A 16,900-nucleotide genomic window follows, 5' to 3' on the forward strand; every position below is an offset into this window, starting at 1 on the left:
TGGGCAACATGAACCAAGCCATCAAGTCATCAAACGATCACCCCACCTCCCATTGGAGAGCTCAAACCGCATCCTTACCAGGCACTCTAGTAAGCAAGTTAGGGAAAGAGCAAAAAGGTGGATTCCAGTGCCAGACTGAACAGCATCCAAATCTTAATTTAGACTCTTGATAGCTATGTGGTCTTGGGCAAGTCACTGAACCCTTCTGGGCTTCTTCTCAAATAGGATCATGGGCAGGGAGTAGATGCCAGGCACACAGTAAAGGAAGCGATTTAGTGGAGAGCAGTTAGCTGAATCGGTTACATCATGTGTTTGCCAGCCAAGGGGACTCAAAGACAACTTGCAAAAGGCGATACAGTCACCATCCTACCTTTCCAGCAGGCTCCGGGCACTGAGGAGGTGGTGGAGCTGATCCTGCTAGAACCAGTCTCCCTTTCTAGGGCCTGCGGAGCCCAGGGAAAGAGGTTACCACATCTTGATCAAAGGACAAAAGTTGCCAAGGCCCTGCCCCTGGGGACAGCTGATGGCAGGGCAGCCTGCTCTGAGAAGATGAGGTTTAGAAGAGACTAATGTAGGAACGGTGGCTCCCCCGTGGCTCCCCCGTGGCTCCCCCGTGGCTGTGGGAACAGATCTTGCAGGGACCAAGGCACAGAGCAGCTCTGTGAGGAGCTGTTGGCCCCTCAAGGCCCCCACTGGCCCCCCCTTCATCTGCACATGGGGCGGTATTGGCTCAGGCCAGCTCAAAGCCAAGCAACCAGGCCTTAACCCTTTCACTGCCAGCTTGCCAGGGCCTCAACCCATACCCTCTACTTTCTGTGACCCCACATTGTCTTTAGTCTGGGAGGGGAGTTGGTCATAGCTTCTTAGAAGACAAAGCCCCTCTTTCTCTCTCTCCCCCCCTCCTCTATCTCCCTTTCCCTACACACACACACACACACACACACACACACACACACAAACACACCTCCCTGAGACCTTAATTGGAGGTCAGGGAACTTGGCTTCAGCATCTCCCAATCTGCCAGATTTCACTTCTTTGGTGGGTCCTCTATTTCACTTTTTAAAATTTATTATTATATTTGTCCACTGTATATGTGGTAGGTGTATGTGTGTGTACAAGAGTACCGAGACATACATGCTCAGAGAGCGACTTGTAGGAGTCAGTTCCCTCCTTCCACCACAGGGGTTCCTGGGATCAAACTCAGTTTATTAGTCTGGGCAGCAAGTGTCCTTACCCACTGAGCTATCTTGCCACCCTGCCTCTACTTTCCTCCAGACATGTCTCAGGAGGACAAATACCTCCTATGATGCTTCTCAGAGACATATAAGGGGCAACCAGAGTTCTGGGGGCTTGGGGGGGGGTGAAAACCGCACTATGCCAGGGCATGAGGGGGGGCAGTTCTGTTCCAGGAAGTGTGACTCACAGTTGTCAGGGTAAGAAAAGCTCCCACCTCGATACTACACCTGAATAACCCTAACCTGCACCGCCATGTAGCAGACCCTGCTAGGCCTAGCAGTGGTCTCATCTGCACAAGGGTCCAAGCTCAGGTCTGTGTGACCGAGGGGCTTCCACTCCCCTCTTGGGCTTTAATTCGATTTATGGAGCCACAGGTGACCGAGCGAAGGGCCTTCCCAACTCAGGCATTGCTAGGAGAGGCTTGGTGTGTATCCCTTGTGAGATAGGGTTGCTGAGTTACCAAGTGGCTCACTCTGGAACTCTCTGGGGAGCCTGATTATAACTCTCTCTCTTAAGGGTGGCTGAAGCTCCTTACATGCAGAAAGGCCCTCACTGAGGGTTACTGCAGCTAGCTACTTCCTTGGCTACCCCCATACACACCATCACCATGCCATGCCTCCAGCGTCTACCTTCACCAGCCTTCACCGCCATCCTCAAAACAAGCACTTCTCTAAAGTTCCACTCACCCCAAACCCCTGCTGGAGACCATGGACACACACACACACACACACACACACACACACACACACACGTGTGATGAGCAGACCAGGAAGCCAGGCTCAGACTGCGCTTCCAGAGACTCAGAAGCACAAGGAGCCTTGAGATCAGAGTAACAAAAAAGAAACACAGTATCTTTTTCGCCAGCGCTGAGATAAGCCTTGCTCTCACCATAAGTCAGGTACAGAGAAATCACACACCAGAGGGATAACAGCAGCCATGGTAGCTGCCCCTTTGGAGATATCTACCAGGCAGAATGACTGGAAATGATGGCTGTGATGGACTAAGGGTTTGTGACTAAACTAGGTTCCATTGTTCCTCCTGCTGCCACACTGCACCCTGGGACAGTAGGCAGAACTCCAGGGAGACGAGCGAGGGTCATGATCACCTCACAGATGAAGGCCAGGTCTCATTGTGCAGGAAGACAAGACCTAAGCATATATCAAGATCCTTTCCCTTTCAGACATGGTTGGATTGCCTTGGCCTCAGGGCCAGGAGTCCATTTCATTGCTAGCCTAGACTGAGGACATTGTCACAAATGCTGCAACTTCAAGCTCAGTGAAGGACACATTTGCTCTCCTGGCAGGAACATGTGCCCAGGAATCCAACTGCAGATGGCCAAGGTACGGGGGGATGGATAGCAGCTTCCTCTAGCTAGGACCATGTTCCTTGAGGTAGTAAGGGCCCTGGCAATATGCACTTGGGGTTGCTAAGGTCTGAGGGGGAAACTAAATGGTGCCCTGCTTGCCAGACTGTCATTTAAGAACATTGCAGTTTTCTTGGGGGATACCTGCTCAGAAAGAAATGGAGGGAGAGCCAGGATGAGGACCTGAAGGACAGCTAAGCTTGGGCAGGATATCACAATGGGTTGGTAAGTTCCAGAAAAATTCTGTAAGCTGTTGGTACCTGCCGAGATCTCTCAATGTAGGGAAGGAGGCAGGAGCCTGGCTGTAACAAGGACCAGAGCAGCAAGCTGAAGCCAATCGGGAGGACATTAAGTCACAGAAGGCAAGAGATTACAGCTGGCAATGAGTGCCTCATGTCTTCCAAGGCATGGCCTGTAGGTACCCTGAGGCCTAGAGTTACAAAAGTGTCCCAGGCAGGCTGTATAGCTGTGTCTTAGCCAGGAGTGCAGCTGTTATAGCCTGGAACCCATATGGCTCCTTTACTCACAATTCCAGGTAAGGTCTATGTGTGTGTGTATGTGTGTGTGTACCTTACACGTTAAGCAATGAATTAATCAGTCTTATCTTTGGTTCAAGGTACATTTTCTGACAATGATAAATTACCACACTTTCTAGCTGCCACTGGAAGAAATAAAAGGGAATTTTCTTCCAGTACTGCTGAAAGCAATGGTGATAAACAAAAATGTGCTGGCTTCTGCACCAGCACTCTGGAGGTCAGGGGTGGCTAGTAGCACTTGCAGTCTCAGCCTCTGGCCCACAGGGTTAATTTAGGGCTCAAGTTCTGGGCCCTTGGCTGGGCCTGGGACTAAGAACTCAGGCCTCCTTTTCAAGGGCAGGATGAATGAGGAAATATGCAAATGGACGCCCTGCCTCCCAAGCTGCAGGGAAGGGCCTGCTGCTGGCAGGCCGACATCACTCCACTCTGGGCCTGTCACATGAAAGGGTTTGCACTCCTGCTGCTGGCTCCTGCAGCCAGGTCAGGCTGGGGCTGTTCTCACCAGAAAACAAAAATCTCTTTCAGACCAAGGCGAAGTGAAGGCCCCAGCCAGTCCAGGGGATGCTAGTGGAGGCTGTTGACGCTGACCTACTGAGGGTACACATCCCTGAATTCTGACTTTCCATACAAAGAAAAGAGCCCAGCATCTTTGGAGAGGCCCCTAGAAGCCTCTGTGGCCACTGAGGAAAGCATTGGGGTGGGGTGGGGTGTGAGTGATGGGGGGTGGGGTTGAGGTTGGGTAGGGTGGGGTGGGGTCAGGGTGGGGTGTCAAGGTTAGAGCAACAAATAAGATCATCCCTCCTGCAGTTCTGCTGATGTTGTCCTTTTCAAAGGCAGCATCATCAATGGCTGGGATAGAGAAGGCAAGTTTGTCTTGTTTTTGTTTAAGGAGCTCCTAATAACTCTTGTGGTGTTTATGGTGAATGCCAAGGGAGAGACAGAGGGAAGGACAAGGTGCTAGAAACAAGAACTTGCAGTGTTGTCACAGAGAAGGCCTTAAGGACAGGGGCCATGGTCTTTTCCACCAGGTGCTTTTGTTGCTTCTCCAGAGGCAGGGTAGAAAGACAAGGAAATGGGGGTGGGGGGAAATGAGGACAGGTCTGGACCTCCTGAGTCTGAAATACAGTAGAAGCTCCACACTAGCAAACAACGCCATAAGCAAGAATTCCAACACAGCTGATAACTGCTTAAGGCCTCCCTTCCCCCTCCTAGCTGTAAAACTGTAAATTTTCTAGGAATCTCACCAGAAAACCTTTTATACGGAAAGGACACATACCAATGCCCTTGTGCACCCCCAGGGGCCCCTGGTTTCATCTCATCAGTATGACTTCATTCACCGTGTCTCGGAGCCACCTAACTCATAAGGAGAAAAACAGGTGAACAGTTTCTTAACTACCTGTTGAGTTATAAGTTGGGAGCAATGGCATATGCAGATAGTGCAGACGGCACACCGGGACTCTTCTTTGAGCAGCTCAAGTCAGAGCTTCTGGGTGTGTCTCACTTACTGAGCACACCTCTTCCTCTGAACCCTTTGGCTTTTGCCTATGTTAAGATATCCTTATTAAGTCTCAACTCAAACTGGCTAGTCCCAACATTCTTTTCCACACTGAAGCCGAGAGTCCTGGTTTAGAGGTCCTTAAAAGGTCTAGGGGAACTCTGAGGCTGCTGAGGGTGACAGTGGCTTGCTGTGTCTCCGCCTCCCTCACCTCTGACACCCCCAGGGTCACCAAGATCTGTCCTTCAGCCACAGAGTAAATCCTGGATCCCTCAAGCATCCATGTGAGGCTCAGAATGCAGCTCTTAAGAATCAGTGATTCAGCCAGCATCATTTAGCTTGAGAGCACAGCCAGGGCAAGGCCTTAGCAGCCCCTTCTGGAATCACACAAGGGTGAGAGGTGTTACATAGATCTCCTACAATCCAAGGCATATGACCTTGTTGGCTTTGAAGCCTAAGAAAAGGCCCAGCACTGGTAGGTAATGGGTCATTTGCCACCACCCACCTACCTCCAGTTGTCCTACTTTAGGGTGAAGCCACACAGGATATTTATGAAGCTAAGATGCCAGATGTGTCTCCATGAAACTTCAGAGAACCTACCCATGGAAGAGAATCAAGAGGCAGAGGAAGAGGAGGAGAGAGGACACAGTGGACCCAGAAAATGGGAGTTTCACAAGTCATATCCTATCCTCTGCCCAGCCTGCAGCAAGGAGATCAGACACACATATACCCAAATCCCCAACTAGTCTGCTGGCAGAGGGAAGGCCATGTACCCCAGACGTGGTCAGGCTTAAAAGATGGCAGAGTGGCAGCTGAGTAGGGGTGAGGTGAAGGTTTACCCCAGAAAACCTCATCTTAGCTGAATTTCACCACTGAAATTCTCCACCTGCTAAGCAGGGAGCTAGAGTCTAAATGGCTTCATGTGGCTCCAGCTCTGGAAATAGAACAGAGGGGCTGCTACTTCTGAAGCCACGGTGGTCTCTGCCAGCCTGGATGGTTCCTACCTGATACCCCTATTCCCATGTTGATAAGTATGTTCCTTCCACTGGCCTGAGAACATCCTGTCCAGTCTCTAAGTACTTCCTTATCTGATCTCACTGGCTGGCCCACATCCTACCTTGCCGTTCTCGCTCTGTCTCAGCTGACTGTCCTGCTATATAGCCCCGGACTGACCTTCATGTCCAGTTTCTGGTTGACCTCAATATCAACTGGCCTTTCTGCCCGTTCCTCAGAACCTACTGTCAGTGTTCACACAGGCCTGTGGCTAGAGCTGAGGTAGGAATAGGTGGGCAGGTAGATCTCTGGGGAAGGGGGAGGGGGTCAAAGTCCCAATAGTTCAATGTAGTGGCAGATGGGGCTGATAATAGGCCCAGTCCTGCTTACTCCTTCCAGATCCATAGATGAGACAGATAGTACTGTGAGTGAGTTAGTGGGGTTTGCCTATTTAACCAAGAGTTGCTTTTTTTTTTTCTCTCCACCTCCCCTCCCACTGGTGGCCACCAATCACTGGGTTGGTTCCTGGCTCGAAAGGGTCCCAATCTGGATTTGCTTATCCCAGGGTCTAGGAACTGAGATTCTGATTATTATTGCTCTAAAACCTCAACAAGCAGCCAGCTTGGAATGTAAGCCTGACAGGACAGTGCACAAACCAGAGCTAGCCACTCCTAACCTTCCACAGATATCCTCTACCTGAATGCTTAGTCTGGGGTGAGGGGATAAAGAACATTTCTAGGAAGGGCAGATAGATAGGGTCAAGTGGGTTTTGGAGATTCGTTCTAATGCTTTGATTCAATCGGGAATTTGGGTGTCCAAACGCTGAAGGTCCTTGTCCCCAATTGATTTTTGATCGATCAGTAAAGATGCCAATGGCCAATGGCTGGACATAGGACAGGACACTTAGAGTTGCACGGGCTAGGATGCAGAAAGGAACAGAGAAGAATCGCCAGGATGCGATGGGAGACAGAAGAGGAAAGCTACAGGAGAGCCAACAAGCCATGTGAGAATTCAGGTGGGTGGCCACTGGTCACTTCCCTGATTGGGCCTGGGGTAGCAGGGGAAGGTTTAGGAGTGCCCAGCCTTTGAGGCAGCCAAGGCACTTTAAAAATAAGCTAATGTGTGTGTATGCTTTTCATTTGAGGATCCCAAGATAGCTCCTGGGCACGCAAGTGCAATCTGCTGGGAGCCAAATCAGTGTAGCAAGACCTCACTGCTACAGTGGGTCTAGTTGGAATGAAACAATTCAGAATCTGAGATTATTGATTAGATGTCAGAATAGATAGGGAAGTTCAGCTCAGAATTTCTGTTGCAACATGTGTTAACAACTTCTCACAGACCCCATGTCTGCCATGAGTCAGGAGAATAGTTGGCTATGACTACACTTGATAGGTGAGTGAGTGGCAAGACTTCATGCCCAGGCATCCTAAGGACAGCCTCCAGGCCAGATCCTGAGATCTGTTGGATGGTGAGTGAGAACTAGGGCTAGGTCAAGGTAAGGGGCTGGGATTATATCATACCAGGCCATCCACAAAGGCAGGGACTTGACTGGATCTTTTTCTCAGCCATGCTGGGCAATGTACCTAGAACTGCCTATCTGTAGGGAGACTAGATATTGGAATTCCAAGGAAGTAAGAGCCCTCAGAGAAACTTCCCTCCTACAAACCATTTATCCTGAAGCTGTGGGACATCCACCCACCCACCCATCCATTCACCCATCTATTTATCCATCCATCCATCTACCCATCCATCTATCCACCCATTCACCCATCCACCCATCTACCCATCCATCTATCCACCCATCTATCTACCCATCCATCCATCCATCCATCCATCCATCCATCCATCCATCCATCCATCCATATTTCTCTGTCACTTCTTGAGCTCATGAACATCCCAGCCCTGGCAATATCAGGGACCAACCAGAATTTGTCCCTGCAAGGTGAGGCCACTGACGAGATTCTTCTCAGCTATGCTAGGTAGAGCAGTTGGCACTCACTCCAGCTTGTTTGTTTTTTGAGAGACAACATTGCATACCCCAGGCTGACTTGGAACTTGCTATGCAGTCAAAGCTATACATGAATTCCTGATTGCCTTGTGTCTGCATCCCAAGTGCTGGGATTGCAGGCATGGGCTACCATACTCAGTTTTTACTTCAGACACTTCTGTTGCTCATCTTTCCTCATCAGGACCCTCTGGCCTAGAATGTTTTTTCTTTTTTCTACTTCATTTCTGCTTGTTAGAAACCGGTCTGTCTTCTGGAATGCAAGTCTGGGGAAACATTCTGACCCTCAGCTTCTTCAAGCAGCTCCCTGTTTAAATCCCTCTGGGTCTCAGAGCTTCATGCAGTAAGTGGTGATAACAGCAACACGGCCTTGTGGGAAGGCTGAAGGAAAGCTTGCAGAATCATAGAAATGTGGTGATTGACAAACAGTGTGTGCAAGGTGAAACAGAAAAGAAGATGATGTTTACACTCTGTTCCCTCCTTTCATTCAATGGATTAAAAGTGCCTACTGTGTGCTGGGTAGATAAACAGCATAGCCACTACTATATAAAACTTGCTTCTTTTTGCAAACAAGACAGACATTCTTTTTACTACCCTGTGTACAGAACAGTCCTGAGTTCTATCACATCTGTAGCTAAGCCAAATTCAGCTTCAAGAAGGTCAACCTAGGAGCCCTTAGAATCACAAACCCAGCAGGATGGCTGGGTTCTGCTGCCCCCTGGTGCCAGCCTGCTCTTCCTAGTGCACCCTTATGCCCGTGCAGGCTGCCAAGCAGCTTTAAAAAAAAAAATCTTCCCACAAGGTAAAGGCTTGAGTGGAAATTCAAACTTTCTTCCTTTGGGAGTCATGCCCCAAATACCTGATTTTCCTGGAGCTTCACCATCAGCTCCAATTTTTAGCTGCCGTTCTGGGCTTCATTGGACTGCCCCAGGTCTCATCACTCTAGTGGAGTCTCGGGGTAGGAGTGGGATCTGATGGGACAGAGGTGAGCACCTGCTCGGCCAGATTTGTCACATCAGCCTCTTGTAGCCATGCTCCACCCCAATAGGGCGTGGTCCATGTCCCCAGAGCGGGAGTCAGGACTGGAGGTTAATCTCTGTCTCCTGGAGCCCTAGCTGTCTCTGATAAATGTCCCATGTCCTGCAGAAATCCACACAGGCATCACTGGTGGGATGAGGTTAAGCAGGTTGGATCTTACACAAGAGTTTAGAGTTACATCAATCTGAAGTAAGGGGTACCCTTTCAGAACGTATCAAGAGTGGTATATCTTTCCAGTCCACACACAGGTGTCACAGAGGTGAGCAGGAGTCTCAACCCACTGATCCCTGTCGTCCTCTAAGTGCTTGGGATATGGTGGGCATTTTTTTTTTTTACTAGACTGAGCACATGACTCATATCATTGTCTCCTTGTTTACAACTCAACATTCAGGTTAGATCTGGAATGGTTTGGTACTGTGCAGCCCAGAGCTCATGGCTCTCCCAGGTTGCTTTTTCCTCATCTTTCCCTGAGAGCCCTTGAGGTCAACTTTTGCCAGACCAAGGCTTGTTTCCCTAGGGACACACTGAGTAGCAAAAAGCACATAGACATTGACTCAGGAATATCTTTCTATTTGACAGAGTGACAGAAACCTGGTAGCTACACTGGGTTATAGATTACAAAGCAGAATTCATCCTTAGATGTGTGTGTGTGTGTGTGTGTGTGTGTGTGTGAGTGTTCATGTGTGTGAATGCACATTTCTCAGACTCTTCCATCCCAAGAGAAAGTCTGAGATCTAGCAAAGCCCCAAGAAAGACAGACACATGATCTATAAAGCCCCCACAATGTATCTGATGTATTGCATCTAAGGAAAAGCACGTGTCAGACTCCCCCTTCCAGCAATCAGAGCAACTTGGTCTCTGTGGAAGCAGCTGCCTCCGATCACAGGATAAGCTCTGCTTGACTCTCAAAGCCCTTATCTAACACCCCAGTGAGGCAGATCCCCCTTTTCTTATCCAAGGAGGCATGACAGCAGCTCAGCCTGACTCTGACAGTTGTATACCAGCTATAGACAAGAAGCCTCCTGGTCAGTGGCTTCCCTCACAGGCTACTCATGACCCCTATTACAAGTGACCCTGTAGCCTCCAGACCACCTTCCTGAAACCACAAAGACCAAAGCTTCTGAACCAAAGACCAAAACTTTGAACCCATGCTGGGTGGGGTTCTTCCTGGAGTAGAACAAAGAGGACCAAGTACTGGGAAGAGGCTCAGGCCATTTTTGTCATGTAGGCAATAAATAGTGTCTGTTACCACCACCACCACCACCATCATCACCATCACCAACATCATCATTATTTTGATTATCCATGACCCCAGCTCTAGGTCCTTCTTGTTGGGCACACAGCAAGACCAGAGTGGCCCTGAGCAGCTTGTCACCAGACACTGGCATACGGAAGGAGCTTAGGGAGCTGAAGGGATTAGAGAGGCCTTAGTCTCCCCAGCTCAGGGGGACTGTGTCCCTGTGGCCTAACTCAGGACAATTGTGGGGGCGGGGAAAACAATTACCCGGCCCACCATTCCCTCAGGTTCAGACATGATATAACAAAGCACTTGGCGTGGGTCGATCAGCTAAAACTTGAGACCAAATTCCAATCTGCCAAGTGTTATCTATATGGCATTGGGGAAGTCAGCTTTTTTGTTTGTTTGTTTTTGTTTTTTGAGACAGGGTTTCTCTGTGTAGCCCTGGCTGTCCTGGAACTCACTCTGTAGACCAGGCTGGCCTCGAACTCAGAAATCCGCCTGCCTCTGCCTCTCAAGTGCTGGGATTAAAGGTGTGTGCCACCACTACTCGGCAGAAGTCAGTTTTTTAATCTCAACAATAAAAGAGGTCCCACCAACCTACTAGGTTTCACAGTTAATATTAAAAATCAAACCAACACATGAAAACACACGATTCTCACAAAAGAATCAACCTCTGCCCTTCCTTTAGCTCAGAAACAACTTTGTCACCACCTCTAGTGGTGCTGTCTGAATACCAAATAAGAAATACTAGAATGCGGATAGCATTTGCCCTGGGCTAGGCCAAGCATTTTCACATACATTATCAGGTTTATTCTGCACAGAGCTGGGGTCGAGATTGGGATGGAGACACTTTAGAGGTATTAGCTGAGGTTTGGAGAGGGGAGAGGCCATTGCAGAGAAGTACGATTGGTAAGGGAGTGTCCTGGGAGAGTCCAGGTATGGGTGTAGGAATCTGGGGAAAGTACTAAGCCAGGATTTATCTGGAGCCTCGTAGCTCCCTTAGAGGGTGCAGGGATGAGGAAACGGGAAGCTAGGGCACAGCCTTGGGCCAAGCTAAGGGGCAAGTAACGGGACAGTTTTGTCCTCTGGCTAAAGGGCAGCAGGGACCGGTAGTGAGAAAGGTTCTGGCTGGAATCAGGAAGTTCAGGTCGGCTCTGCCATACAATTCACCTACCAAGGGACCTTGGGGGCAACATAACTTGGGTTTTGGTCTCTGGAGATGGACACAGACACAGAAAGTCTGCCCTTCCCTTGGCACGGGGCCTAATCTGATCACAAGGAGAAAGGAGCTTGAGAACTGAAGGGAGATTATAGGGGGTCTCAGCTAGCAAGGCCCTTCCTCCAGGCTGACCCAGCTGCTTCCCCAACACTGCCCATGGGCCTCCCCCGAATTGGGGGCTGCTCAGGGACCTTGAAGGGACTGCTGGGCAGCCGCAGCAGGGGGCTCCACAAGGTGGGGATGTCATACCCGCACCTTGGGCCGAGATACTACAGCTTCCCGGAGATGATGGTCAGGATCGGACCGGGACTTACCGGCAAACAGCCAGAGAGACCCTCCCGACACCAAGAAGAAGGTCAGCATGTCGGTGAGCGGGCCCAGCCCGGCCCACACTGCTTCCCAGGCCCGCAGCCCCGCAGCCCCAGAGCCACCGCCGCCGCTGCCGCCGCCGCCGGGTATTTTTAGCCCCCGCCTCCCCGCGCCGCTGCGGAGACCCGGAGGGAGGGGGAGGGCGCAGCGCGCGCTCCTCACGGAACCCGACTCCCAGCCCCGCAGCCCGGCCGGGACTCCTGGGCAAAGAGACAGCGGCATCCGAACCGCCGAGCCCGACTGGGGGAGGGGTTGGGCCGCCCGCCCCGCAACGTTCTGGGGGAAACGGGCTGGAGGACGGGACTCACGGGCTCACTGCCGCTGCTACCTCACCCCTCCACCCACGAACGACCCTTACCTCCACAGGACCGGTCTCCAGGGTTTTATGGCTAGGCAGGCTCAAATGGCAGCGGGGGTCCAGGGCTTCTGTCCCAGAAAGTGCACATGCTGAAGTGCCGGTTCCTGGCTGAGTCAGACGCCCCCTAGGACCCGATTTTTGTAGTCGCTGCGAGCCATATCTGCAAATTCAAGAGGGGAGGGAGTGATTGGGGGGGACATCTAGGTGAGGCTAGATTGGATAACGTCCAGACTTAATGCTCAAGGTCAGGTTGGAGGCCACACAAGGTCACGGGAAGACTCACCAGCTGCCATGTCCCCAGGCATGTCACATGAAGCCACAGGCAGCCACATGGAATCATAGGTGTCTCCCAAGGACACAGGCAGTGATGGTTACATGTGGTGCATGAGAGCTCAGGTTCCTCTTAGCTATGATAAATGGCCACATGGCCACCAAGTTGCTGATAGTCACATTGCTGAGCTGAAGAGTTGGAATCCCTTTGTCTGGGAACAAAAGAAGGAAGCCTGGCTCTGCGATTTTCCAAAAGAATAAAGGTAGGTATTCTGATGCGGCCTCCATGGACATCTTTAAGTGAATTTCACCAACGTCCCCTCATTCTTCAAGCATTCAGGACTCACTAGGCTTCCAGCACCGAGGACAGCGCTCAAGCAGCACAGACCTCTCTATTAGTGGTCAGGCACTAGTTAAGACTGGGACCCAGACCAGGAGTAGGAGGGAGAGAAACCAGGTATCAGAGATCAGGAAGCAAGGGGTGGATAGGTGAGATTGCCTGTTCTCTGTCCACTTGAACTCATAGCTGGGCTGCAGTTCCGTGTGTGTGTCTGCGTGTGTGTTTATGTGTGTTTCTCTGTGTATCTATGTGTGTTTCTGTGTGTATCTGTGTGTTTGTATGTGTCTATGTGTTGGGGGAGGGGATGGTCCTGCATCTTTAGTATTGGTATGTGTGTCTAGGCCTATCTCTGTGAACCTTACAGATGTATAGTCTGCAGAAACATCCACAGTGAGTCAATACACTAGACCATTCTTTCCCATTATGGAAACTGGGTCTTGAGAAAGCTGCTCTTGCTTGAAGCCAGTCTCTTCCTGGCAAGGGTTTTGCTGGAGTCTAAAACTTGGCAGACACCTCTATGAGAGGATCATGGAGGTGGTGTGTCAGTATTGTTCCCCGTGGGTGACACAGCAATCAGAAATCCCTCCTGCATTCCCAGCAGCAGTAGCAAACTAATAGAAGGCCTGCTTAGGTGGAGACCGAGTCAGGGGAAACTGCTAGGCTTGGCAGAAGGAATAGATAGTTTCAAGTCAGACTGGACTAGGGAATTGGCCAGAATATCATTATACTTTAAAAAAAAATAATGAAGCCATAAGCAGGGTTTATCCCATTGCAATTTCTGATCACACGCACTGTAGGATTTCTTCCTTCTAATGCCTTCTGCATTCTGGCAATATCCACTTCACATTCACAGTTAGGACAAAAAGACCTATCAGATGCCTGTGTCTTTCTATCACCTGTATACTGTTCTATCATCTGTACACGAGACTAATGAATAGCCCCGAACAGAGCAGGAGTCCTAGGAGGCAAGCAGCAGACTCTGGGGCCAGTCCTCTGCAGCACCAAGCTGCAGGAACATCTAGGCTCCTGGGTGGCTTCTGGCAGCCTCTTCTCCAAGGTGATGTCATGGGACACATTTAGCCTGGCCTCCTGCAGAATGCTGCATCCAGTTACTCTTCCTATAGATGTCTCTGTTTCTTGCAAGTATCATAGTTTAAAACTCTGTGCTGGCGCCAAGCTGATGACAACATAACAGAGTGGGGTTCTGCTTTTCTCTGAGCAGCACTTGGCTTCTCTTGAGGGACAGAGACGGGGATGCTGGGCTGGCTGTGGGATCATAGCCAGGTCTCTTTTCACTCTAGGTGTGTCCCTTCCAGTGAGTCATAGGGCTGTTGTTTTCTGTCCTGGGTTACCAAGGGCTCCTTCCTCCTTGTAGATCTCCATAATGAATCAGGCAGATGTGACTCTAGACTGCACGGGTCCAGCAGCCTTGGAGCACAGCAAGAGAGAAGCCAGCATCCAGAGATGTCCAGGCAAGGTGGGATGAGGCTTTTACATCAAGCTGTGCTGTAGCTGTGGCCTCCTAGTTCCCATTCATTCATGTATGCATTCACTCTTTAAGCTACTGTGTGTTCTGTGCCCTCTTCTGGTAGGAGCTAGGGTGCGGGCAGACAAGTCGGAAGCAGCAATAACAGCAGTCAAGTACGGTAAGTCTGGAAACAGAAGGATGGCCCTATCCTAACCCTAGGAAGATCTCCTTAGGGATGAAGCATTCATATCACACCTTTAATCTTAGTGTAAATGTTTAGGTAGGAGATGTCTGTTGAAAAGGCTCATATGTTGAAGGTTTGATCTCTAGGTGGTGCTATTATTGAGAGGCATCTAGACAGCGAGCATGCTGTTTATTCATCAGTAGAATAATCCCTTGGTGAGTTCATAGCTGAGTGGGCTGCAGAGATGAAGACCTAGTTGAAGGAAGCAGATGGGGAAGACATGGCTTTGAAGGGTGCATCTTATCCCTAGCTATTTCCTCTCATTTTCTCTGCTTTCAGATGACCAGCTCTGCATCCTGTCCACCATGAAGCTCTCTCCCCTTCTCTCTCTCTCTCTCTCTCCCTCTCTCTCTCTCTCTCCAGACCCAGAAACAGCCAAGCAACTGTGGATTCAGACCTTTGGAACTATGATCCAAGATAAAACTTTAGGATGATTTTTCTCAGGCATTTTGTCAGAGTGTCAGAAAGCTGACTAACACATCAGCCATCAGGGTTGATCAAAGGATACCATTCTAAATGCTGCTCTGCTTTCATCATTACATGAAGCCTAGGGGAAGTTGATGCAAGTAAATACTGATCTAGAGGGTTCTGCTTGAATGACCAGCCTCTAGGTCTAAACCAGCCTCCATCTACCCCTCATCTGGTTTGCTAATGATCATGAGAAATAGCCCAAGATGGATGGGTTCAGATGATCTTACACGTAGAGCATCTGAGCCATGAACCTTTGGTATTTGTAAGTCTGTAACATATTTTCAGTTTGGGGATGGAACCCAGGGCTTCCCATGTGCTAGGCCAAATGATGCATTACTAAGAATCATCACTAGTTATCTCTACCAGTTTTGAACACATTTTGATAATTCTCCATGTTGTAAGTACCTCTTTCTGGAGGGAACCAGAAAACTCACTTTTCCAGCCTTCCTTGAATCTAGGAGCAGGTAAGTGAATTAGGCTGTGCCAATGAGATATGTCTTCATGAGCCTCTGATCCAAAAGTCAGAAATGAGATGGAGAAAATCCTGTCCAATGACATCCATCTTGCTGGCACCAGGAAAGTAGCGGAAGCCATGGATGGTGGGTGACTGTGCAAGCAGTTCTTGGAAACGTAAGGCTCCTTTTCGATCCTCCCATAAATGCTGTGAGTTATGCAACTTCTCAGTATGCTCTTTTTATGCTAAAAAGATTCCATATGGATTTGATGTTGTTTATGGCCAAGAACTCGGATCATCTCCTTCACTTTCCCAATGCTCAAGGACTTTTCAGCCCTTGGAAGCTTGTGGCCATGGGGTTAAGCATGCAGCATGGCACATATCTTGTCCCTAATGGCTGCCTACATTGTGGGGATGGAGATTCTGGCTAGTGAGGCTTGCTAAGCTGGACAAGGTCTAAGTCTATAGCCTTGGGTTTGCTTGAAACTCACTATGTATAACAGGTTAGTCTTACTCAGTGTGAGATTAACACAGTGCATTACTAACCCTGTCTCTGCCTCCCCAGTGCTGGGCACTGCAAGTGTGTGCACATGCTTGGCTCTGGGCTAAACTCTTGAAACTCAGTAAAGAATCTACTTAGAAGAGCCACCTCATCTACAGAAAAGACTTTGATGATAAGAAACAACAGCTAGAGAAATGTAATGTCCAACTCATGTCCTCTAGTGGGTTTCCTCTCACTTAATAAAATTGTTCATCGCAGGCCGGAGAGACCATCAGTGCTTAGGAGCACAGACTGCTTTTGTAGGAGACCTGAATTCAGTTTCTGGCACCCATCTAGCTGTTGCCTGTAACTCCTGCTCCAGGGGTTCTGATGCCCTCTTCTGGCCTCTGCAGGCACTGCATTCACATACATTTAAAGTAGAAGTTAATAAAATTTAAATTTTGTCTAATGTAGAAATTTTGGGAAATACAGAGAAGTATACAGTGAGGTTACCCATGGGCTGGTAAGATGGATCAGCAGTTAAAAGGGCTTGCTGCCAAACCTGATGACCGTAGTTCAACTCCCTGAACTCTTATGGGTAGATGGACTCCCACAGGTTACCCTCTGACTTCTATATGTGCAGCATAGCACAAGACACCCCTCATACACACATAAATAAGTACATGTATTTTTTAATTAAAAAATCTTTCCTAGGTCAAAAGGGGTCATAGTAGAAACAGCTCAAGAGGCTCTCACTTTGGGGACTGCTATTGCCCAGATATCACACAAGAATTAAACCATTTACTTGGAAAGGTTTCTTTTAGTTGGGAACTCTTTGATGAGCTGACCAGACAAAAATAATTGAAGAGATTTTTAAAAGACCATTAAATGATTGAGGAGTTCCTGAGGGTTTTTTTTTTTTTTCAGATTCACAGGAAGATAAATCAAAGCTCTTGTAGGTTTTCCTGTGTCTACCACCCCGAGGGTGAATAGTGGTCAAACCACTGGTTCCCACAGGTTCCCAAGAAGGCTTCTATGCCTGTGTCTCTGGCTACACAAGGTTGGGTTTTGTTGTAAAACAAGGTACAATGTAAAGACCTTGAAAAGGAAGTTGAAGAAAAAAACCTAGATGAATGTTGTCTTGGCTGGGGCTCAGGAAAGTCTTTCTATGTAGAAACCACAAAGGAAAAAAAAAAAAAGGTTGGCAGACTTGAAGTTCTGACACATGCAAATCTAAAAGATCTGCATGCTAAAACCACCACCGAAAAACTAAAAGAGGAATAGACCGTAAAACGTATTTACACCATTCCCCAACAAAAG

General features: G+C 49.1%; 1 protein-coding gene across 5 annotated transcripts in view; it reads right to left on the reverse strand.

Moving 5' to 3' along the window:
• Acsl6 (acyl-CoA synthetase long chain family member 6) overlaps positions 1 to 11,951 on the reverse strand; it is a 56,468-nt gene extending 44,517 nt beyond the window's left edge. For 2 of the 5 annotated variants that reach the window (XM_028775864.1, XM_028775860.1), the window contains exon 1: positions 11,440 to 11,571. In XM_028775864.1, the coding sequence (XP_028631697.1) occupies positions 11,440 to 11,488 (49 nt within the window). In that variant the 5' untranslated portion in view covers positions 11,489 to 11,571. Of the gene's footprint in view, positions 1 to 370; positions 695 to 11,439; positions 11,574 to 11,852 lie in introns of those variants that run through there. The other 3 variants (XM_028775862.1, XM_028775861.1, XM_028775863.1) reach the window with 3 other exon arrangements.
• Between the last annotated feature and the right edge of the window lie 4,949 nt (positions 11,952 to 16,900).

Source organism: Grammomys surdaster, unplaced genomic scaffold (assembly GCF_004785775.1).
Source record: "Grammomys surdaster isolate TR1022 unplaced genomic scaffold, NIH_TR_1.0 262, whole genome shotgun sequence".
In the NCBI taxonomy this organism is placed as follows: Eukaryota; Metazoa; Chordata; class Mammalia; order Rodentia; family Muridae; genus Grammomys; species Grammomys surdaster.